This window comes from Balaenoptera physalus, assembly GCF_965194825.1.
Source record: "Balaenoptera physalus genome assembly, chromosome: 1".
NCBI classification, from domain to species: domain Eukaryota; kingdom Metazoa; phylum Chordata; class Mammalia; order Artiodactyla; family Balaenopteridae; genus Balaenoptera; species Balaenoptera physalus.
The window spans coordinates 181,539,859-181,555,884 of NC_138882.1; the positions used below are offsets into that span (position 1 = coordinate 181,539,859).

The 16,026-nt window shown below is 57.5% G+C and overlaps 1 protein-coding gene and 1 long non-coding RNA gene across 3 annotated transcripts in view; both read left to right on the forward strand.

Moving 5' to 3' along the window:
* The window catches only part of CAPZB (capping actin protein of muscle Z-line subunit beta), a 136,811-nt gene extending 122,311 nt beyond the window's left edge, over positions 1-14,500 (forward strand). The window contains exons 7-10 of one of the 2 annotated variants that reach the window (XM_082449463.1): positions 8,279-8,344; positions 9,051-9,127; positions 10,582-10,694; positions 13,651-14,500. In XM_082449463.1, coding sequence (XP_082305589.1) covers positions 8,279-8,344; positions 9,051-9,127; positions 10,582-10,684 — 246 coding nt within the window. In that variant the 3' untranslated portion in view covers positions 10,685-10,694; positions 13,651-14,500. The remainder of the gene's footprint in view (positions 1-8,278; positions 8,345-9,050; positions 9,128-10,581; positions 10,695-13,650) is intronic. The other variant, XM_082449462.1, reaches the window with a different exon arrangement.
* LOC309655098 overlaps positions 1-16,026 on the forward strand; it is a 219,636-nt gene that overhangs the window by 202,711 nt on the left and 899 nt on the right. The window lies entirely within an intron of this gene.

The window sequence follows — 16,026 nt, forward strand, 5'->3', positions numbered from 1 at the left end:
ACTGCATTTTTTTGGTCTTAATCTGTCCCCTATCTGTAGGCCTGGCATTTAAGAGATGCTCAGTAAGCATTTGCACAGAAATGCATTGAGCAGTCGGCTCAGTGTAAACAGGACACTGCCCTGTGCGCGCCCAGGAACATTCCGTTGGCAGCCCCTCGAGCAGGCAGCGTGGGCAGCGGCAGTGCATCAGTGGCCCCAGAAACAGGCCCCGCAAGCGGGGCCAGAACCACGGAGTCCAGTGGAGGCGCCAGGCCTCCCTGGAGCGTGTTCCGCAGCGCCACGCTTTGGGTGCCTCTTGCAGGAGCCCAAGTGACCACATGAGACGCCTTCACCACCACAGGTAGTGCGGAGGGCTTTAAGATTTTTTAAGTAGTTAACTGATCTGATCAGATTTGTGTCTTCAAAAGATGGCCCCGGCAGCGGCTGCAGTGACTAGCCTGTGGCCGGGTGGTCAGTGAAGGAGCCTCAAGGCAGGAAATAACGAGGAAGGGCAGAGGCAGGAGGAGTAGAGGAGGGACGGGTTGGAGATGTCTTGGGGTGACCCCAGGGTGTGAGCGCTGGGCTCAGGTGGGTCTTCCTCGCTCGAGTTCCTCCAGTAAGCGGTACTTGCTGTGACCCAGGCGTCGTGGCAGCCCCACACTCACTTGCCCACGTGTGTCAGGAGGGAAGGGGCCATCTCACCAGGCCCACAGTGCCAGGCCCCGACCCTGGCAGCCATCCTAGCCAGCGGTTGGGAGCACCCAGCCAGGCCGAGGGCTCCCAGCCCTCCCGTTTCCATCCAGCTCATACTGGCCACCCCGCAGCTGCATAGGCTGGGGCCACCCTTCCCTGGCACGATGCCCAGGGCTCCCCCACTTTCCTGCTTCCTGTGCCTGTCCTGGGAAGGGCCATGGCTTGGGCTTGGCGGAATTTTCCCCCAGGAGTCCCTTTCCCTGGCTCCCCAGGCTTTGCCTCCATCTTCTCCTCTCTCAAGGCGCCCTCACCGACTTTTTTTTTTTTTTTTTTGGCTGTGTTGGGTCTTCGTTGCTGCGCGGGCTTTCTGTAGGTGAGGCGAGCGGGGGCTACTCTTCGTTGCGGTGCGCGGGCTTCTCACTGCGGTGGCTTCTCTTGTTGTGGAGCACGGGCTCTAGGCACGTGGGCTTCAGTAGTTGGCTCGTGGGCTCTAGAGTGCAGGCTCAGCAGTTGTGGCGCATGGGCTTCATTGCTCCGCGGCACGTGGGATCTTCCCAGACCAGGGATCGAACCCGTGTCCCCTACGTTGGCAGGCAGATTCTTAACCACTGCGCCACCAGGGAAGCCCCCCCGTCACTGACTTTCTTACCGCTCTTGGTAAATGTACTGGAGCTGCATTTCACACCTCGTTGTGACCTGCCGGCTGTGGAGATGCCCCAGGGGCTCAGACCAAGGCGCCCTCACCCATCTCCTCCACTCCGGCCTTTTGTTCCCCCACCCCCACCAAAAGATGTCTCTTAGGGACGTCCCTGGAAAGCAAGCAGAGAAAGTGTTTTGGCAGATCCCTGCAGCTGTGGGAGGCAAGGTGAGGGCCGTCTTCGCAGAGGCTCATCACGGCCAGTCCTTGAGGGCAGGAGGGCGGCAGCTGCCACCTGGGCCCCGGTGGGAAGGCTGCTTTCCGCAGGACAAGTACCAACGTGCTGAAAAGGAAGTTGCGCTGAGAGGTCACTTCTATGTGACAGCTGGAGGCGTGGGAAAGAGGCAAGACTGTGAATCTCTGGAAAGAGATCCAAGGTTTCCAGCCTGGGGCCGGGCCCTGCAGATGTTCATTTGACATTTTTTTCCGACTCTAAATATTTAGAAACAGAGGTGGAATGTCCTGTGGAGCTGGGAGATTAGGGCGGACACTCGGAAGGCGAGCTCTCCCCCCGGCTCAGCACCGGGCTCCCTTGTGATGTGTCTTTGAGCAGTGAGACTCCAGCAGAGGCACTTGCCCGCGTGTCAAGGCAGGGAAATCCTCTTTGACTCGTGCTTGGCAGTCAGGCAAGGCGGCGTGTTGCAGGGGGAAGAGCCCATGGCCTTCCCTCCAGATGTGGGGAACAGAGGGGTCCGGGCCAAACTCGGGGTGGTTCAGGGAGGACTTTCTCACCCGGAGAGGCCCAGCTCCAGCTGCTCCCTTGTTCCCTAAGGTTCCTGGGTTCAGGGGTGGAGAGACTTGAGTGGCGTGGCTTCTAGGGATGCTTTGGTTTACGTCCGGTGACCTGGGGCGGAATGACCCAGCCTGGTCGAGAGGGAAAGCTGGTGTGAGGCTGCCTCCCTGTGCCCATCCCCCGCTAGGAAGGTTGGGCAGGCGAGGAACGGAGCAGCTGCTCCGAGGAAGGGAAGGGTTGTGGGGAAGGCAGACGGGTGAGGCAGGGATGAAACTGCTCGGAATTTCTGAGCCCTGGACTGCGGTTTGTCCTTGAGTTTTCCAGTGAAGAACGTGGATGAAGTTGAGAAAATGGAGAAGTCTCCTGGAAGAAAACAGGTTTTGGAATCATCCAGACCTTGGTTCAGATCCTAACCCAGTCTCTTTCCAGCTGTGTGACCTGGACGAACCGCTTCCCTTCTCTGAAATTCAGCACTTTCACCGTCGAGCTTAATAATGCCCATTTGGCAAGATTGTTGTAGAGCAGAAATAAAAAAACATTTTGACATATGGGTCATGCCCAATAAATAATAGGTGTACTGCTATTACCACCTATCACGCAAGCAGAGACTTTTCCATCTTCTAGAATGTATACAGTTTTAGGCTCAGTTAAATTTTTCCTAAACTGGGCAAACCGAACCTTCCTTGAGAGGCTGTCTGACCACTGTCTTCTGGCTTGACAGCATGTTAAGTCCTGGCCTCACAGCCCCGCTCTGACCCGGAGCACAGCCCAGTAACTAGGAGGAACCAGGCCGGGGAGAGTCCCGGGAACGGAGCTGCCGTTCAGCCAGGCGCCGTTCTGGGCCTAGTGCACATATTAGGTTCTTCAGAACAGTGCAGAGGCAAGGAAGGCCCTCGCCCGCCAGGGCTCCAGAGCAGGAGCCGTTAGATGGGGCTGGCTTCCTGCAGGTCCCCACCCTCCGGGCTCTGCTCACTGGAAAGTGCCGCACGGCACTATGCTCACGTTTTCCCTTTTGAGGAAAATGGCCTGCTTTCTACACACTCGCCCGTGTCCTCCACGTCGCCGGGCCACGGAGAGGAGCCGAGGTGCTTGATGGGGACAGGCGGGCAGGGCTCTGACTCCAGACTCGGTTGGAACCACCTTGTGGAACATCTGTGCGACCACAGCACATAAAAATGTTTTCCTCTGGCAGCCCCTTTTATAAGGATGTAATAATATCTGCAATGCAAAAATAGTTCCATTTTTGGCAGGTCAGCTTTGCCAGCGAGCTGACCCTGACCAGGTGTGAAGGGAGTCGGCAAGGGTGCGGGCAGGGGGGCCGTGGAGACGTGTCTGTGTGCCGGGCCTCTGCCCCGACCCCAGCCCACCTTCTTCCTTCCCTCCCCCCGGGCCCTGCTGGGCCTTTGCCTTGGGCTCAGATTCCCTGCCTCAAGCTTCGTGGCCCCTGGTGTCCTCCCTGGGGGAGGCTCACCCGCCCTGGCCCCCATGCCCAGACCTCTTTTATCTTTGAGCGCCCAGCAGTTCCAGCCTTTTCCTTTGTTGGAGGATGGCTCTTGATTCTGAAGCAGAGGTGACACCCAAGAGGTCGGGTATCTGATGTGACTTTGCTTCCCTGATGGCCCTGAGCCCTTTGCCACCAGTTCTGGCCTCAACTTTGGGTGGTTGATGCGCGTTTAAAATGGGGCCCTCACTGAGCTTCAGGGCCTCACTGCTTCCCTGGGGTTGCCAGGAGTCTGCCGTCTGCGTGGAGCTGGGGAGGCGGAGAGGCCAGTTTGTGGGAGGACGTAATTCATTTGGGTCAGACCCCCCAGGCCTCTCCTTGCCCGGAAGAGCAGCCCTGAGCTGCCGTCTGGGCGGGCACAGAAACCTCTTCCACGTGGGAGGAGAGGACACTCAGTGCCAGCGTGTCGGTGTCCAAAAATGCCTTTTAAGAATGGGTAGGGGGGCTTCCCTGGTGGCGCAGCGGTTGAGAGTCTGCCTGCTAATGCAGGGGACACGGGTTCGCGCCCTGGTCTGGGAAGATCCCACATGCCGCGGAGCGACTGGGCCCGTGAGCCACAATTGCTGAGCCTGCGCGTCTGGAGCCTGTGCTCCGCGGCGGGAGAGGCCGCGATGGTGAGAGGCCCGCGCACCGCGATGAAGAGTGGCCCCCGCTTGCCGCAACTGGAGAAAGCCCTGGCACAGAAACGAAGACCCAACATAGCAATCAATCCATCAATCAATCAATCAATCAATAAAAAAAAAATAAATCTTTAAAAAAAAAAAAAAAAAAAAAAAAAAGAATGGGTAGGCAAGCGCCGTCCTTCCTCAGGGCGGAGCGCAGTCCCAGCCCCTGTTCAACACGCACAGGCTCCAGTCGTCGTGGCCGCGGGGTTTTGCTCGGGGCCCGGCACGTCCCGCACACGCCACGGCGCCGCCCAGGGTGGGGTGCCCATCCACCTGCAACGGTGGGGAGTGGCTGCACTTTGAAGTCGGTGGGCATGCTCACCTCCTGTTCTGTGGCAGCCCCTGAGTCTCAGGATCACTGGCCAGAGTGCCCGGGGTGGCTCAGGGCCCGGTGTTGGGGGCAGAGCAGCCGATCATTCTAGCATCTCACTCAGTCTCTCCTGTTGGGCCAGTCCTCAGCCAGACGGTCTTGCCAGAGCCAGGCGTCTTCACTCTCAGAGACTCTCAGAGACCAGGCGTCTTCGCTCTCAGACTTAGTCTCCTGACTTAGAAAGGGCCTTGCAAGGCCGTGGGTTCCAGACCATCACTCTACTCCGGATCCCCCTCTTGTAGCATCTTGACACATGGCCACCCCGTTTCTCCCCAGACACCTGCAGGGACCCGGGGCCCATTGCTGTGTGAGCAGATGCAGATATAATAACAGAGAGCTCCGTCGCCTCTTGGCAATGACACGGATTGCCGGACACGCCCCTGCTGGACAGCAGGCCCTCAGAGCATGGCCAGGACCTCCCGAGTCTCTCCCCTCCCGGCCTGAGATATCCACATTCTTTCCCATTTCTTGGGGTCAGGGTGTTCAGACCTTTTAAGCAGAAGGACTCCAGTTTGCCCACGGCTCTCTGAAAACCCAGACTGCATCCAGCCCTGTGGATGTGGCTGGGCTGGGACGGAACGGAGGGGCCTCCCTCAGCAAGTGACGCGGCCTCGCCCCTGCAGCTTCGTTGTATGATGGGGGGCGCGCCGCCCCTGAGCTGGGCCCCAGTAATATAGCTTCATTTTGGTCCCATCACACTCTTGTCAAGTTTGAAATCACCTAAAACCCACAAGTCTCTTCACTGGGCTTGTTCCTCATCTTGTTCTCGGTGAGATTAATGTTTGAGCCAAAGTAGGTGGTTTGCGTTTGCCCTGGTGAAGGTAGTCAGCACACAGGGGCAGGAGGAGCAGAGGTGGCGGGGTCGAACGGGGCTATCATCTGGGCAGAGCACCTGACACCTTTAAGCTTCGGTTTCCTCGGGTTTAAAGTGGTTCTCGTGAGGACCAGGCGGAGTGAGGTGGCTGCCGCCAGGGAGTGCTGTGGTCTGCAGCCGACCCGTGTCTCGGGTCCTGGAAGGACCCTTCTCATCACCTCCACCCTTGATGCTGGCAGTAGGATCCCATGCACCCTCTGCGCTGTAACTTTCTTTAAGTCCTGGACAAACAGGTAGACCCAGGGCCAGGTAGAGAATCCTGCGAGATGCCCTGGAGGCCACCTTGGGAACATGAGCGGGCTGCCGTCCAGCCTCGGCCACAGGATCTTAGATGGGAACCTGCCACAGTGATGTGATCCTAGAGGAGCCCCCTGTTCTGCAGCCCAGCATCCCCTTCTCAGTAGGAAATTGGAGAGTCTCGCAGCAGGTCACGTTCATGGCGAGCCCGTGCTGGCTCCTGGAGTATCTCATGTGAAAGTGTGCCAGCAGATGATTTTTTTTAACGGTCCCATCAAAAATAGTTGTCTGGATCAGTGTCAAACCAGTATTTAATTTCCAACTCCAGTCTTCCTTCTGTTATGGAAGTGGGGTCAGCCTCTGCCCTCCCCCAGTGTTCTGGCACCTCTAAGTGTGCCGTAACTTTTCAAGGATGTCTCTGTCACAGAATCGGATTTTTTTGACCCTGAAACTTAATCATTTAAAGTGACTTGGGGACGTCCCTGGTGGCGCAGTGGTTAAGAATCCGCCTGCCAACGCAGGGGACACGGGTTCGAGCCCTGGTCCGGGAAGATCCCACATTCCGCGGAGCAACTAAGTCCGTGCGCCACAACTACTGAGCCTGCGCTCTAGAGCCCGCGAGCCACAACTACTGAATCCCGCGCGCCTAGAGCCCGTGCTCCGCAACAAGAGAAGCCACCGCAATGAGAAGCCCGCTCACCACAACGAAGAGCAGCCCCCGCTCGCCGCAACTAGAGAAAACCCGCCCAACAGCAATGAAAACCCCACACAGCCAAAATAAATAAGTAATAAAATAAAAGATATTAAAAAAAACAAAAAAACAAAGTGACTTGGTTCTCTCCTACCATCTGCGGCTTTGTCTCCCTCCTAACGGGGTCTGTTCTACCTTTCCCAGCCTGGAAGTCACTCTCCCTAATGGGTAAGAGAAGTAAAAGCAGGTGAGACTGGGCAGAGGCCTTTAGCCTCCGAACAGACCACCACGCACCCCAAGCATCTGCCCTGTTCTTCCGGTTCTGAAGGTAGTTAACCTTCCACCTTTGCTCTGCTTTTTTCACTAGTCTGAATTCATTTTGAGCTCTAGCCTTCCTGATCCAGTTCCTGTCTTCTCATCCTGTTTCTTGATTGCCTATTTCAGCTTCCAGATTTTTTTTTGTATTTTTTTAAACTTTTTATTTCATATTGGAGTATAGCTGATTAACAGTGTTGTGATAGTCCCAGGTGCACAGCAAAGCGACCCAGCCATACGTATACATGTATCCATTCTCCCCCAAACTGCCTCAGCTTCCAGATTTTATTTCAGTAACAGTGGTGAGGGACTTCCCTGGTGGTCCAGTGTTAAAGAATCCGCCTTACAATGCAGGGGACGCAGGTTCAATCCCTTGTCAGGGAACTAAGATCCCATATGCCGTGGGGCAACTAAGCCCGCACGCTGCAACTACTGAGCTCACGTGCCTCAACTAGAGAGCCTGCGTGCCGCTAACTACAGAGCCCACCCACCCTGGAGCCTGCGCGCGCCACAACTAGAGAGAAGCCCGCATGCTGCAACGAAGAGCGCCCGTGCCGCAACTGAGACCCGACGCAGCCAAAAATAAACTAAATAAATTAATAATAAATAAATCTTTCTAAATAAATAACAGTGGTGACCGTAGCTACGCTTCCACTCGGTTTAAACAGCGTTTATGCACTTAGCACTCTGCTAGGCACCTGTGAAGTGTAAAACGGTACATACATCTGCCCTTAAGGAATGTATAATCTTGTGAGGGAAGTAAGCCTTAAACATAGGGCAGAAGCTGGGGGAGAGCTCTGCGTGCGTCATGACTCAGTGCTCGTGTCAGGGTCATCAGTGCCTTCTCCCCTCCCTGCCCCCTTTCCTTTTAATACTCAGAGTACTGATCACTGGGCCAGAACTGGCTCGCTGGGTCCCACCTCCTCTAAAACCCCCTCTGTCATAACCAGGGATGTGGATTGAGATTCTCTTGTTCAAGTTCCACACGGTCACTCGGCCGGCCCTGCAGCCTCACAGAGTAGAAGGAATGCAGGCTTGGAAGTAAGCATGGCTTTGACCCGGGCTCTGCTGTCACTCCCTGTGTGACCTTGGGCGGGTCACCCCATCTGTCTGAGCCTCGGAGTCTCCTGACACCCGGGTTGCCGGTCCCTCCCTCCGTAGCTGCCACGCAGGCACGGCAGCGGCACAGCACTTTGGGGGCTCCTCTGCGACACCAGGCCCCAAGCTGAGCCTGTGCCTGGCAGGGGTGGCCACCTGCGCCCTCCCTGCTGTGGGCTGTGGAAGTGGAGGGGGGGTGTGCTCCACAGGGCGGAACAAGACCCTCCCCTGGAAACGGGGCCTCGGGGCTTCTGCTGGCTGGACTGTCTGCGACCTGAAACTTGGGCTGCTTTGTGCTGGGGCTCCCTCACTGGAAAAGTGGCCTTCAACCCCCGCCAGCTGGCCCCGGCCCTGCCAGCAGGGAGAACAGGCCCTGCGCCCTCACCCGGCTCTCTGACCGAGAGGAACATTTCTGTCTCTTGCAGATGGAGAAGGATGAAACCGTGAGCGACTGCTCCCCGCACATAGCCAACATCGGGCGCCTGGTCGAGGTGAGTGGGCCTCCTGCTGCCGCGGTTCACCTCCACCGCACGGGATGTTCGCCCCTGGAGCCCGGCTGCCGGCTGCTGGCCTCCCTTGCTGCTCCCTCGCAACTCCACAGCAGCCAGCAGCGCATTTCTCATGTTTTGCCCTGGCCTCGTGTTTCCTGAGCCTTCTGATCTGGACGCAAGCAGGGCCCAGCTCCAGAGGCACCCCCTCTACTGTCCCCCAAGCACGTGCACCCAGAAGACTCAGCTCGGGAGGCCCTAAGTCCTGTCTCCCCCAGTCCAGTGGGTGCGAGCGGAGACCTGAGCTCAGACGGGAAGCAGATCCCGGGAACACCAGTGGGCTCTGGAGGAGGAGCTTGAGCTGCACCTCAGCTCCCCCTTCCCCACGCCACCTGGAAGAAGGGGGCGCTCTCCAGCTGCACAGGGTTGTTCACAGAGCTGGGGGGAGGGCTGGCGGGTGGTCGGGCCGGGTGGGCCAGCTCCCAGTGAGGGTCAGCCTGGGACACCGGGACCTGGTATTGGCGTCCTGGGCGCCAGGATGGGGAGGCGCTCAGAGCACACGTGACACGCGCGGTCTTGGCCGTGCGGCTCCCTCGCCGGCTTTGGCGCACTCACGTGCCTCCACCCTGCGGTCACAGCGGGGACTGCAGGGGTGCTGGGCGGGAGGAGGGAGGGCGTTCCCGTCAGTCTCACCGGCCTCCTTTTCCAGGACATGGAAAATAAAATCAGGAGTACGCTGAATGAGATCTACTTTGGAAAAACAAAGGACATCGTTAATGGGCTAAGGTAATGTACCCCAAAGCACGGGCTTCGGAACCAGACAGATGTGGATTTGAATCCTAGGTCACTTATGGCCTTGGGCCTCTGTTTCCTCCTTTGTAAACGAGGGCTGAGGTATCCTCCTTATAGGGTTGTTAATGCAGATTTTGCAAGGTAAAGCCCGGCATACAGAGTGTATACTCAGGATAGATGTGGGAATCAGAGTAGACTTGCACCATTTTTGTTTTCCTGGGGCCCATTCACCTTAACAATATCGGTGCCCTTGTCCCTGGAGTCACCTCTCGGTCCCTCAGCCTGAGTCCCACCTAAAGAATCTGCCCGGCCCCTTTGGCTCCTGGGCCTGAGGATACCTCCAGATCAGACCCTAAGACACAGGAGGGCGTGACACCACTGGCTTCTGGTTGGCTGGTTTCCAGGGCAGCAGAGTATCCCACAGAAAGAGCCCCCCGACCTGCTGCTTTCTGGAGAGGGACCCGCCACCCTGGGGTCCTCTCAGGGCTGTTGGCTGCCCCTCCCCACACGTCTTATGCCCTCGGCTCTTCAGCGTCGGCCCAAGTGAAGGCCGAAGGGGGCTCAGGGGCTCGCCGGGTCCTCAGGGTCATGGTAGGCAGGGTAGGAGGCCAGAGCCCCTTTGGGGGCAGTGGAGGCCGCTGTGGAGCGAGACGGGCCTTGGATTCGGGAGGCCGGGATCTCATGCAGCCTCTGTCAGCCAGAGCCGTGTGACCTTCGACCAGGGACTCCTCCCAGTGGCCCTCCGCCCGTCCAGGAGCAGGGCAGCCGAAGGGAGGGGGTGGGATGGAGGCCGGCGTGCGGCCCTACACCACCACGCGACTCCAGGGGCTGCCGCTCTGCCCTTGGCTTCCAGCCCTCTAATCCCCCACTGTGGACACATCTCTCCTTTCGGAACAAGGAGAGGCAGGAAGCAGCTCTGGTTTGTGAATCTGTCCAGGAGACAGATGTTTCAGTCTTTCACTCATAGAGTTTTAAAAGAGTGGGCCCACTTTGGACTCATCATCTTTCTGATTTCCTCCCTGCCTGTGGGGAACGTGGTCTGGCCCCTGGTGGGTTTTATTCCACCCCCAGAGCGTTGCTCTCTTCTGGCTGCTGAGCCTGGGGCCTCATAAGTCATCTCTGCCCAGAGCTTCCTGGCCTGGGGCCCCTGAGCCAGCCACGCACCCGCCTGGCCTGCAGGGTCCCCGGGCGGTGGCTGAAAAATTAGAGAAAGCTGCAGAGAGCCTGCGGGGTGGTGGTCTGAGCCCCTGAAAACCGTGACGGCCGCCTGCAAGAGCACTGTGGCCAGAACCTCCCCACCACAGCCCCCGAGCGGCAGCGGCCTTGGTGACACTCCCCTCTCTCTTCTGCCTGTGTGTCCCCTGCACTTCCTCTCAGCTGTCGCCCCCTGTGCTCCTGGGTCCCGTCCTCCCCCTCCCGCTGCACTCACCTCTGCACACTCTCTGTAGATCTGTTGACGTTATCCCCGACAACCCCAAGTTCCTGCAGCTGCAGAGGGAGCTTTCCCAAGTGCTGACGCAGCGCCAGATCCACATCCAGCCTGATAATTAAGCCGCTCCAGGTACCCTGCCTGAGAGGCCTGAGCGCCCGCCCCACTAAACAGGACTCACCAACCCACCGAGACCCCGCCGGACCCTTAAACACCACTAACCCCGTGTCCGCTCGGCTGGGAGCAGCCCCCTTAACGTGCAGACTCGCCCCGCGTTACACGGACCTGCATCACGCGTGCGGTGTGTGTGCTTTGCACTCTGGGCGGGGCTGCGTGTGAGGGCGGGCCGTCTGGGCTTCTGCCCCCCGGAGCAGCCTGGGCCGGCCGGGCATCACCGTCGCCTCTCAGGCAGGAGCCGCTCGCCTGCGCCGCTCCCAGTGGCCTCCCGCTCGGCCGGCGGCTTTGGCGGCCTGTCTGCTGTGTATGCAGCCGGGGCTTCGCCAGCTGTCCACCAAGGATCCCAGAAGCCAAATGAGCCCCCTTCTCGGTGGGAGATTGACTGGGGCTAGCCGACCTAAAAGGGGACGGTGTATCGCCCTGAGTCTGAGGATGGGACACAGAGTGGGGCTGTAATCCCCGGGCCGGGCCTGGTGCCCCCAAGACCGGGTGCCGCTGGAGCCGCCGGGACCGGCATAACCCTCTGCCCCTGGCGAGCTCAGCTGTCCTCCTAAATGCCTTACGCCGATGGAGGGGAAGTAGTCTGGCTGTAGACAATGGCCGAGGACCATGAGTTGAGCTAGTGACAGATACAGATGTGTGAAAGCAGTCAGCATCCCCGGAGAGGAGGAGGGAAACTGATTTTAATAAGAGGCGTTTGGAAACCCAGCTGGGCAGGGCTGTAGAGCCTGGGCTTAGGGGCTTCTTCCCAGGCCCAGGGGCTGGACTCGGAGACCCTGACCCGGAAGAGGCCCGGTGGGGGGGATGGAGGTGGGGCACCTGTGTAACCAGGCGGAGCGGCTCTTCTGCAGCCGTGGGACCGCAGCACAGTCTGGTCTGCGTGTGTGCCAGCGTCAGGCCTGGGGCATCTGTCAGCCTCCAGCCTCATGCTCGGACCGTCACACGCCCATCAGAGCATTAAGAAACCCCCTTTTAATGGATAAAGAAGTTGTGGTCCTTATGTACAATGGAATATCACTCAGCCATGAAATCAATGTCATAAGGCTAGTAGCAGCATGATGAGTGGATTTAGGTACGACAATTCTAAGTGAAATAAGTCACACAGAAAAGGAAAAAAAAAAAGAAAAAGAAAAAGAAACCCCCTTTTAAGGCATTCCATGTAGTGCAGTTTTCTCTCCAGCCCCTCAGCTTTTAGGGTGGGTCTAGAATCTTCTGGATCCCTCACCTCAGCCAGTTCTGTGGCCACCCACTGGAGGCTTTCTGATATGGACCCCCTGCAGCAGTGGGCAGCCTGGCACCTTCTGTCCAGGACAGACCCTCCTTCCCACCTGCAGGCCTTGGTTCCGAGTTGCTTGGCAGTGACCTTCCCGAGCTCCTTTCCCTAAACGAGTGCCCTGCTCCTTACACCTCCAGCCGTTCCAAGCCTAACCTGCTGTTTCTTACCTGGTTCTAACACTGGAAATTTCTCCTTTGTGGGGGTAGCGGGGAGCTGGGTACAGCCCAGGCCTGGTGTGCTCCTTCCCGGAAGAGCCCGCACCCACTCGGGCCGGGGTGCCGTGGGAGCCACCACTTCGCCCACCGCATCCTCCCACTGGGCAAGTTAGCCTCCCATTGGGAGCTTTCCAGAAGCCCGTGGTGCGCTGGCTGAGGTTTGCAGCCCGAGGGCCACCAGGGCTGGTGCCTGACCCTTCCTTTGGCCGTCACAGAGCAGAGCAGAGCAAGTACTCAGAAATGTGTATTCAGCCGCATCAACCAAAAATGTCAGCATTTCTCATGGGAATTTTTGTAGTTGCACATAGACTCTTTCAAAGCCTTGTCTCTGCCTCCTTCTTCACCATCCTGAGGGCACTCTTCCCATGATGTTTCTAGGACTCAGTAGCCAGAATTCCACGTGGGATGCTCCTACTTCATTGTATTTCACCCATATTCGGCGCTGGGGGATTATTTTTTGGTCTCTCCTTCCCATTCTGTTTCACGGCCAGTGCGTGTCAAGCGTGACATTCCCGTGGCTCCACAGCATTCCTGCAAGGCAGCCTTCCACTCTTTGTTTCCACTGCTTTGAAACTGTTAGGAAGTTTATAAATAGTAAGTTCCTGGTTAACCCACACATCGAGGAAATCTGACAAAGTGATCATTAAGGTCATTGCCAGGAGCATTTCTCTGAGCCTCAGTTTCCTCATCTGTAAATTGGGAATAATGCTCAGACCCCTCCAGGATGCTTGTGAGAGTGAAGTGTGCGTGAGAAGCACTCTGTAAATTATACAACCTCTACAAAGGTTAGCTGTTGTTCGCTCTAACCTGTGCGTAAGTGCACTCCCATGAACATTTCCCCACAAATTCAGGATTTGACAGCAGCGACCCAGGGCCACTTACCTGTCCCTTCTTGCCTCTTGAAGTTCAGGCTGAGGGATTTTCTTGGCCAAGTTAACAGCTGATGGTGCCTCGCAGAAGCCTGAAAGTGCCTGCCCGCAGGTGCTGCCCAGGCAGCGGGCTCAGACGTCCGAGGTGCTGGTTCTTAACGCTCGCTGGGTGGCCAGCCCCTGCACCCCGTGCTTTGTAACGGGGTCCTTATCTCTTGGCCTCTGGCCTGAGTCTACAGCTGAGCTGAAGCACAGACGGTCTCTGCTGTGTCGTGCTTGGAGGCCCACTTCTGGTTCAGGCTGACATTGGGACCTGTGCCCAGCGTCCAGGTCACGCCCAGCCTGGTGCAGAGGTGGGCCGTGGCCTCCCCTGCGGGGCCGGCCTCGGGCTCTGGGCCCCTTCCGCACAGCTTGCACCTCGCACTCCCAGAGGATCGGGGGCGGGGGGGGGGGCCACCCAGTCCAGTGACCCAGCCCCTCGCCCTGGACGCACGGGCAGGGCTACACTCTTCCTGTTCAGCCTGCTAATGACAGTTCTTCTCCCCGGGCAGGTCTGTGCAGACTTTTGCAGACAAATCAAAACAAGAAGCTCTTAAGAATGACCTGGTGGAGGCTTTGAAGAGAAAGCAGCAGTGTTAAGCCTCTTCTTCCCACTAACCGGACACGCCGCCGTGCGCTCATTAGATTCCTTTCTTAGAAACTCGTTTTCTGCTCCCTCCCTCGTCCCTTCCCTCCGCCCCCCAGGTCACACAACAACTTGCATCACCACTGCACAATGCCATCTCTCCCTGAGAATAAACCCTATAAACACCCTTCTTGTCTCTGAGGCCTACTTCCCACCATATTTTGCTATCAAAACTCGGTATTTCCATAGAAACCATGTTTTCTGTTTGCCCCGGCCCCCCGTCTCTCCGCCACCACCCATTTATAGGCATAAAATACACTGTCTGTCTGCCTCCCTTCCCTCCCACCCTTTTGTTACATTGGTGTAAAAAATGTAAAACAAAAAAATTTTATGAAATAACTGTGGTGTGTGAAAGATAGAAGAAAAACTGGAAATCTGATTCCACGTGTGTTTGGGAGTTGCTTGGGGTTGGGGGTCGGCGGGGACAGGGGACAGCTCTGGGAGAAAGGAGAGGTGGCCCTCAGCGTCGTCCCGCAAGCCTGGCCCCTGTCCCGCGGAGACCACACGGTGGGGGGCGGGGACCTGCGGACCGTCCTGCTCTTCTGGCCAGGTGCTTTTCTGTCAATTTTTATGGAATGCAAAAGGAGTTTTTGTTTTATTTTGTTTTTTTGTAAAGCTTAAAAAAAAATCTACATCTTATACTTGAGCTTCCATACTTAAAAAAAAAAAAAAGAAAAAAAGAACAAAATAAATAAAAAGAAACTGGGATGCAGTTAGCACTGGCCTTGTGTTCTTTCTCGCCTGCCTCGCTGTCCATGTGTGAGCTCGGCTGGGAGGGCTGACCCCAATGGGGGCGTGGGGCCCACGTGGTGAGCGAGCAGGGGGTCCTTGCAAATCCCCAGCCGCTTCTCTGGGCCCCCGCTCCGCGCAGACCCCGCCCCACCTGTCCTGAACAGCTGGGGCCGTCCCGTCATCAGGTGTGATGGGATGGGGGCTCTCCCCCGCCTCCCCTTTCATTTCAGCAAACACCTGCTCTGTGCAGGCATGTCCGCACTCGTCCCACGCCATCTTCACAGCCCTGGGTGACGTGGGGAAACAGGTTGGGGTTAACGCGCCCAAGGTCCCTCCGAGCTGCAGTCCGTGCTCTCCAGGCTGACACCAGGGCAGCTGTGGCAGGGCAGTAGGGCCCACACCCCGGCGAAGCCCCTCTGGTTTGAGGTACCTGGGTCCCTGACACGCCTGTCCCCGAATCCTTGGGGCCAGCTCCTCTCTGTGTGGTCTGATGAGAAAGTTCCCAGATGGGGCACATCTTTACTGAGTGCAGAGTACCCCTGAGATAGAGACGGGGAACAGGAGAGACACCTGCGTGCAGTTCCTTTCAAGGACCTTCAGGTGGAGAAGCTGAGGGAGGCGGACAGGTGAAAACCGGAGCTCTGTCAGTGGACCCAGAGCCCTTCTGCACACGTGTACAATGGAAATGACATCCTCGTGGGCTCGTGGTAGCAGAGTGCTTGGCACAGATAAATGAGTTCATTTTTATCAGGTGTTCGATCACGTGACCAAAATAACAATTGGAAGCCAGAAATTGTGACTGTGACGTATGCCAGGCCTGATCTTACTCTTCCTTCTAAAAATCTTCCATCACTGGAAGAGCCATCACTGCTGTCTTTTGTTGGTGCTAAGTCAGGCCAGTGAGATTAGGGACACTGGGCCCTGAGACCGGGTTTCCTCAGTGAGGGGCAGGCGGATCCAAGTGGCGGAAGAGGTGTGCCCCTGGCTCGGGGCCACCTCCCAGCTGGTCCTTTTCCTGCTCTGTGGGACCCTACCCGCCCAAGGGGTGGCGTAGGCCTTGTGGACCTGTTCACGGCCCCTCTTCCTTCTCTGGTGCCACCCCGCTCCCCGCGGCCTCGGCGCAGTGTGGCCATGGCGTTCCCTCATCCCCACCGGTGACCCACACAGTAGGCCAGTTACCATGCTCTCTCTTGAGAGACTGATGCTGAAACAGTGCCATTTCATTCCCACCAGGAATGGTTCCCGGAGCTGTAGTGCCTGTCCTTCCAGACACCGATGGCTCACCTCTTAACCCTCCCTCCTGTGAGCCCACACCCGGCCAAGAGCCTCTGCTGCTTGCTTAGCGAGTGGGCTTCTGCTCCTGGTAACCAGTGAGCCCTAAAGAGGCTGGAAGAAAAAGGGCACCTGTGTCCAGCATCTACTCAGCCAGACACTGGACCTGGGGGCGGCCTTTGCTCTGAAGCCTCAGAACAAGTAGAGGCAGACAGCCTGCTCCCACTGGGATATGCAG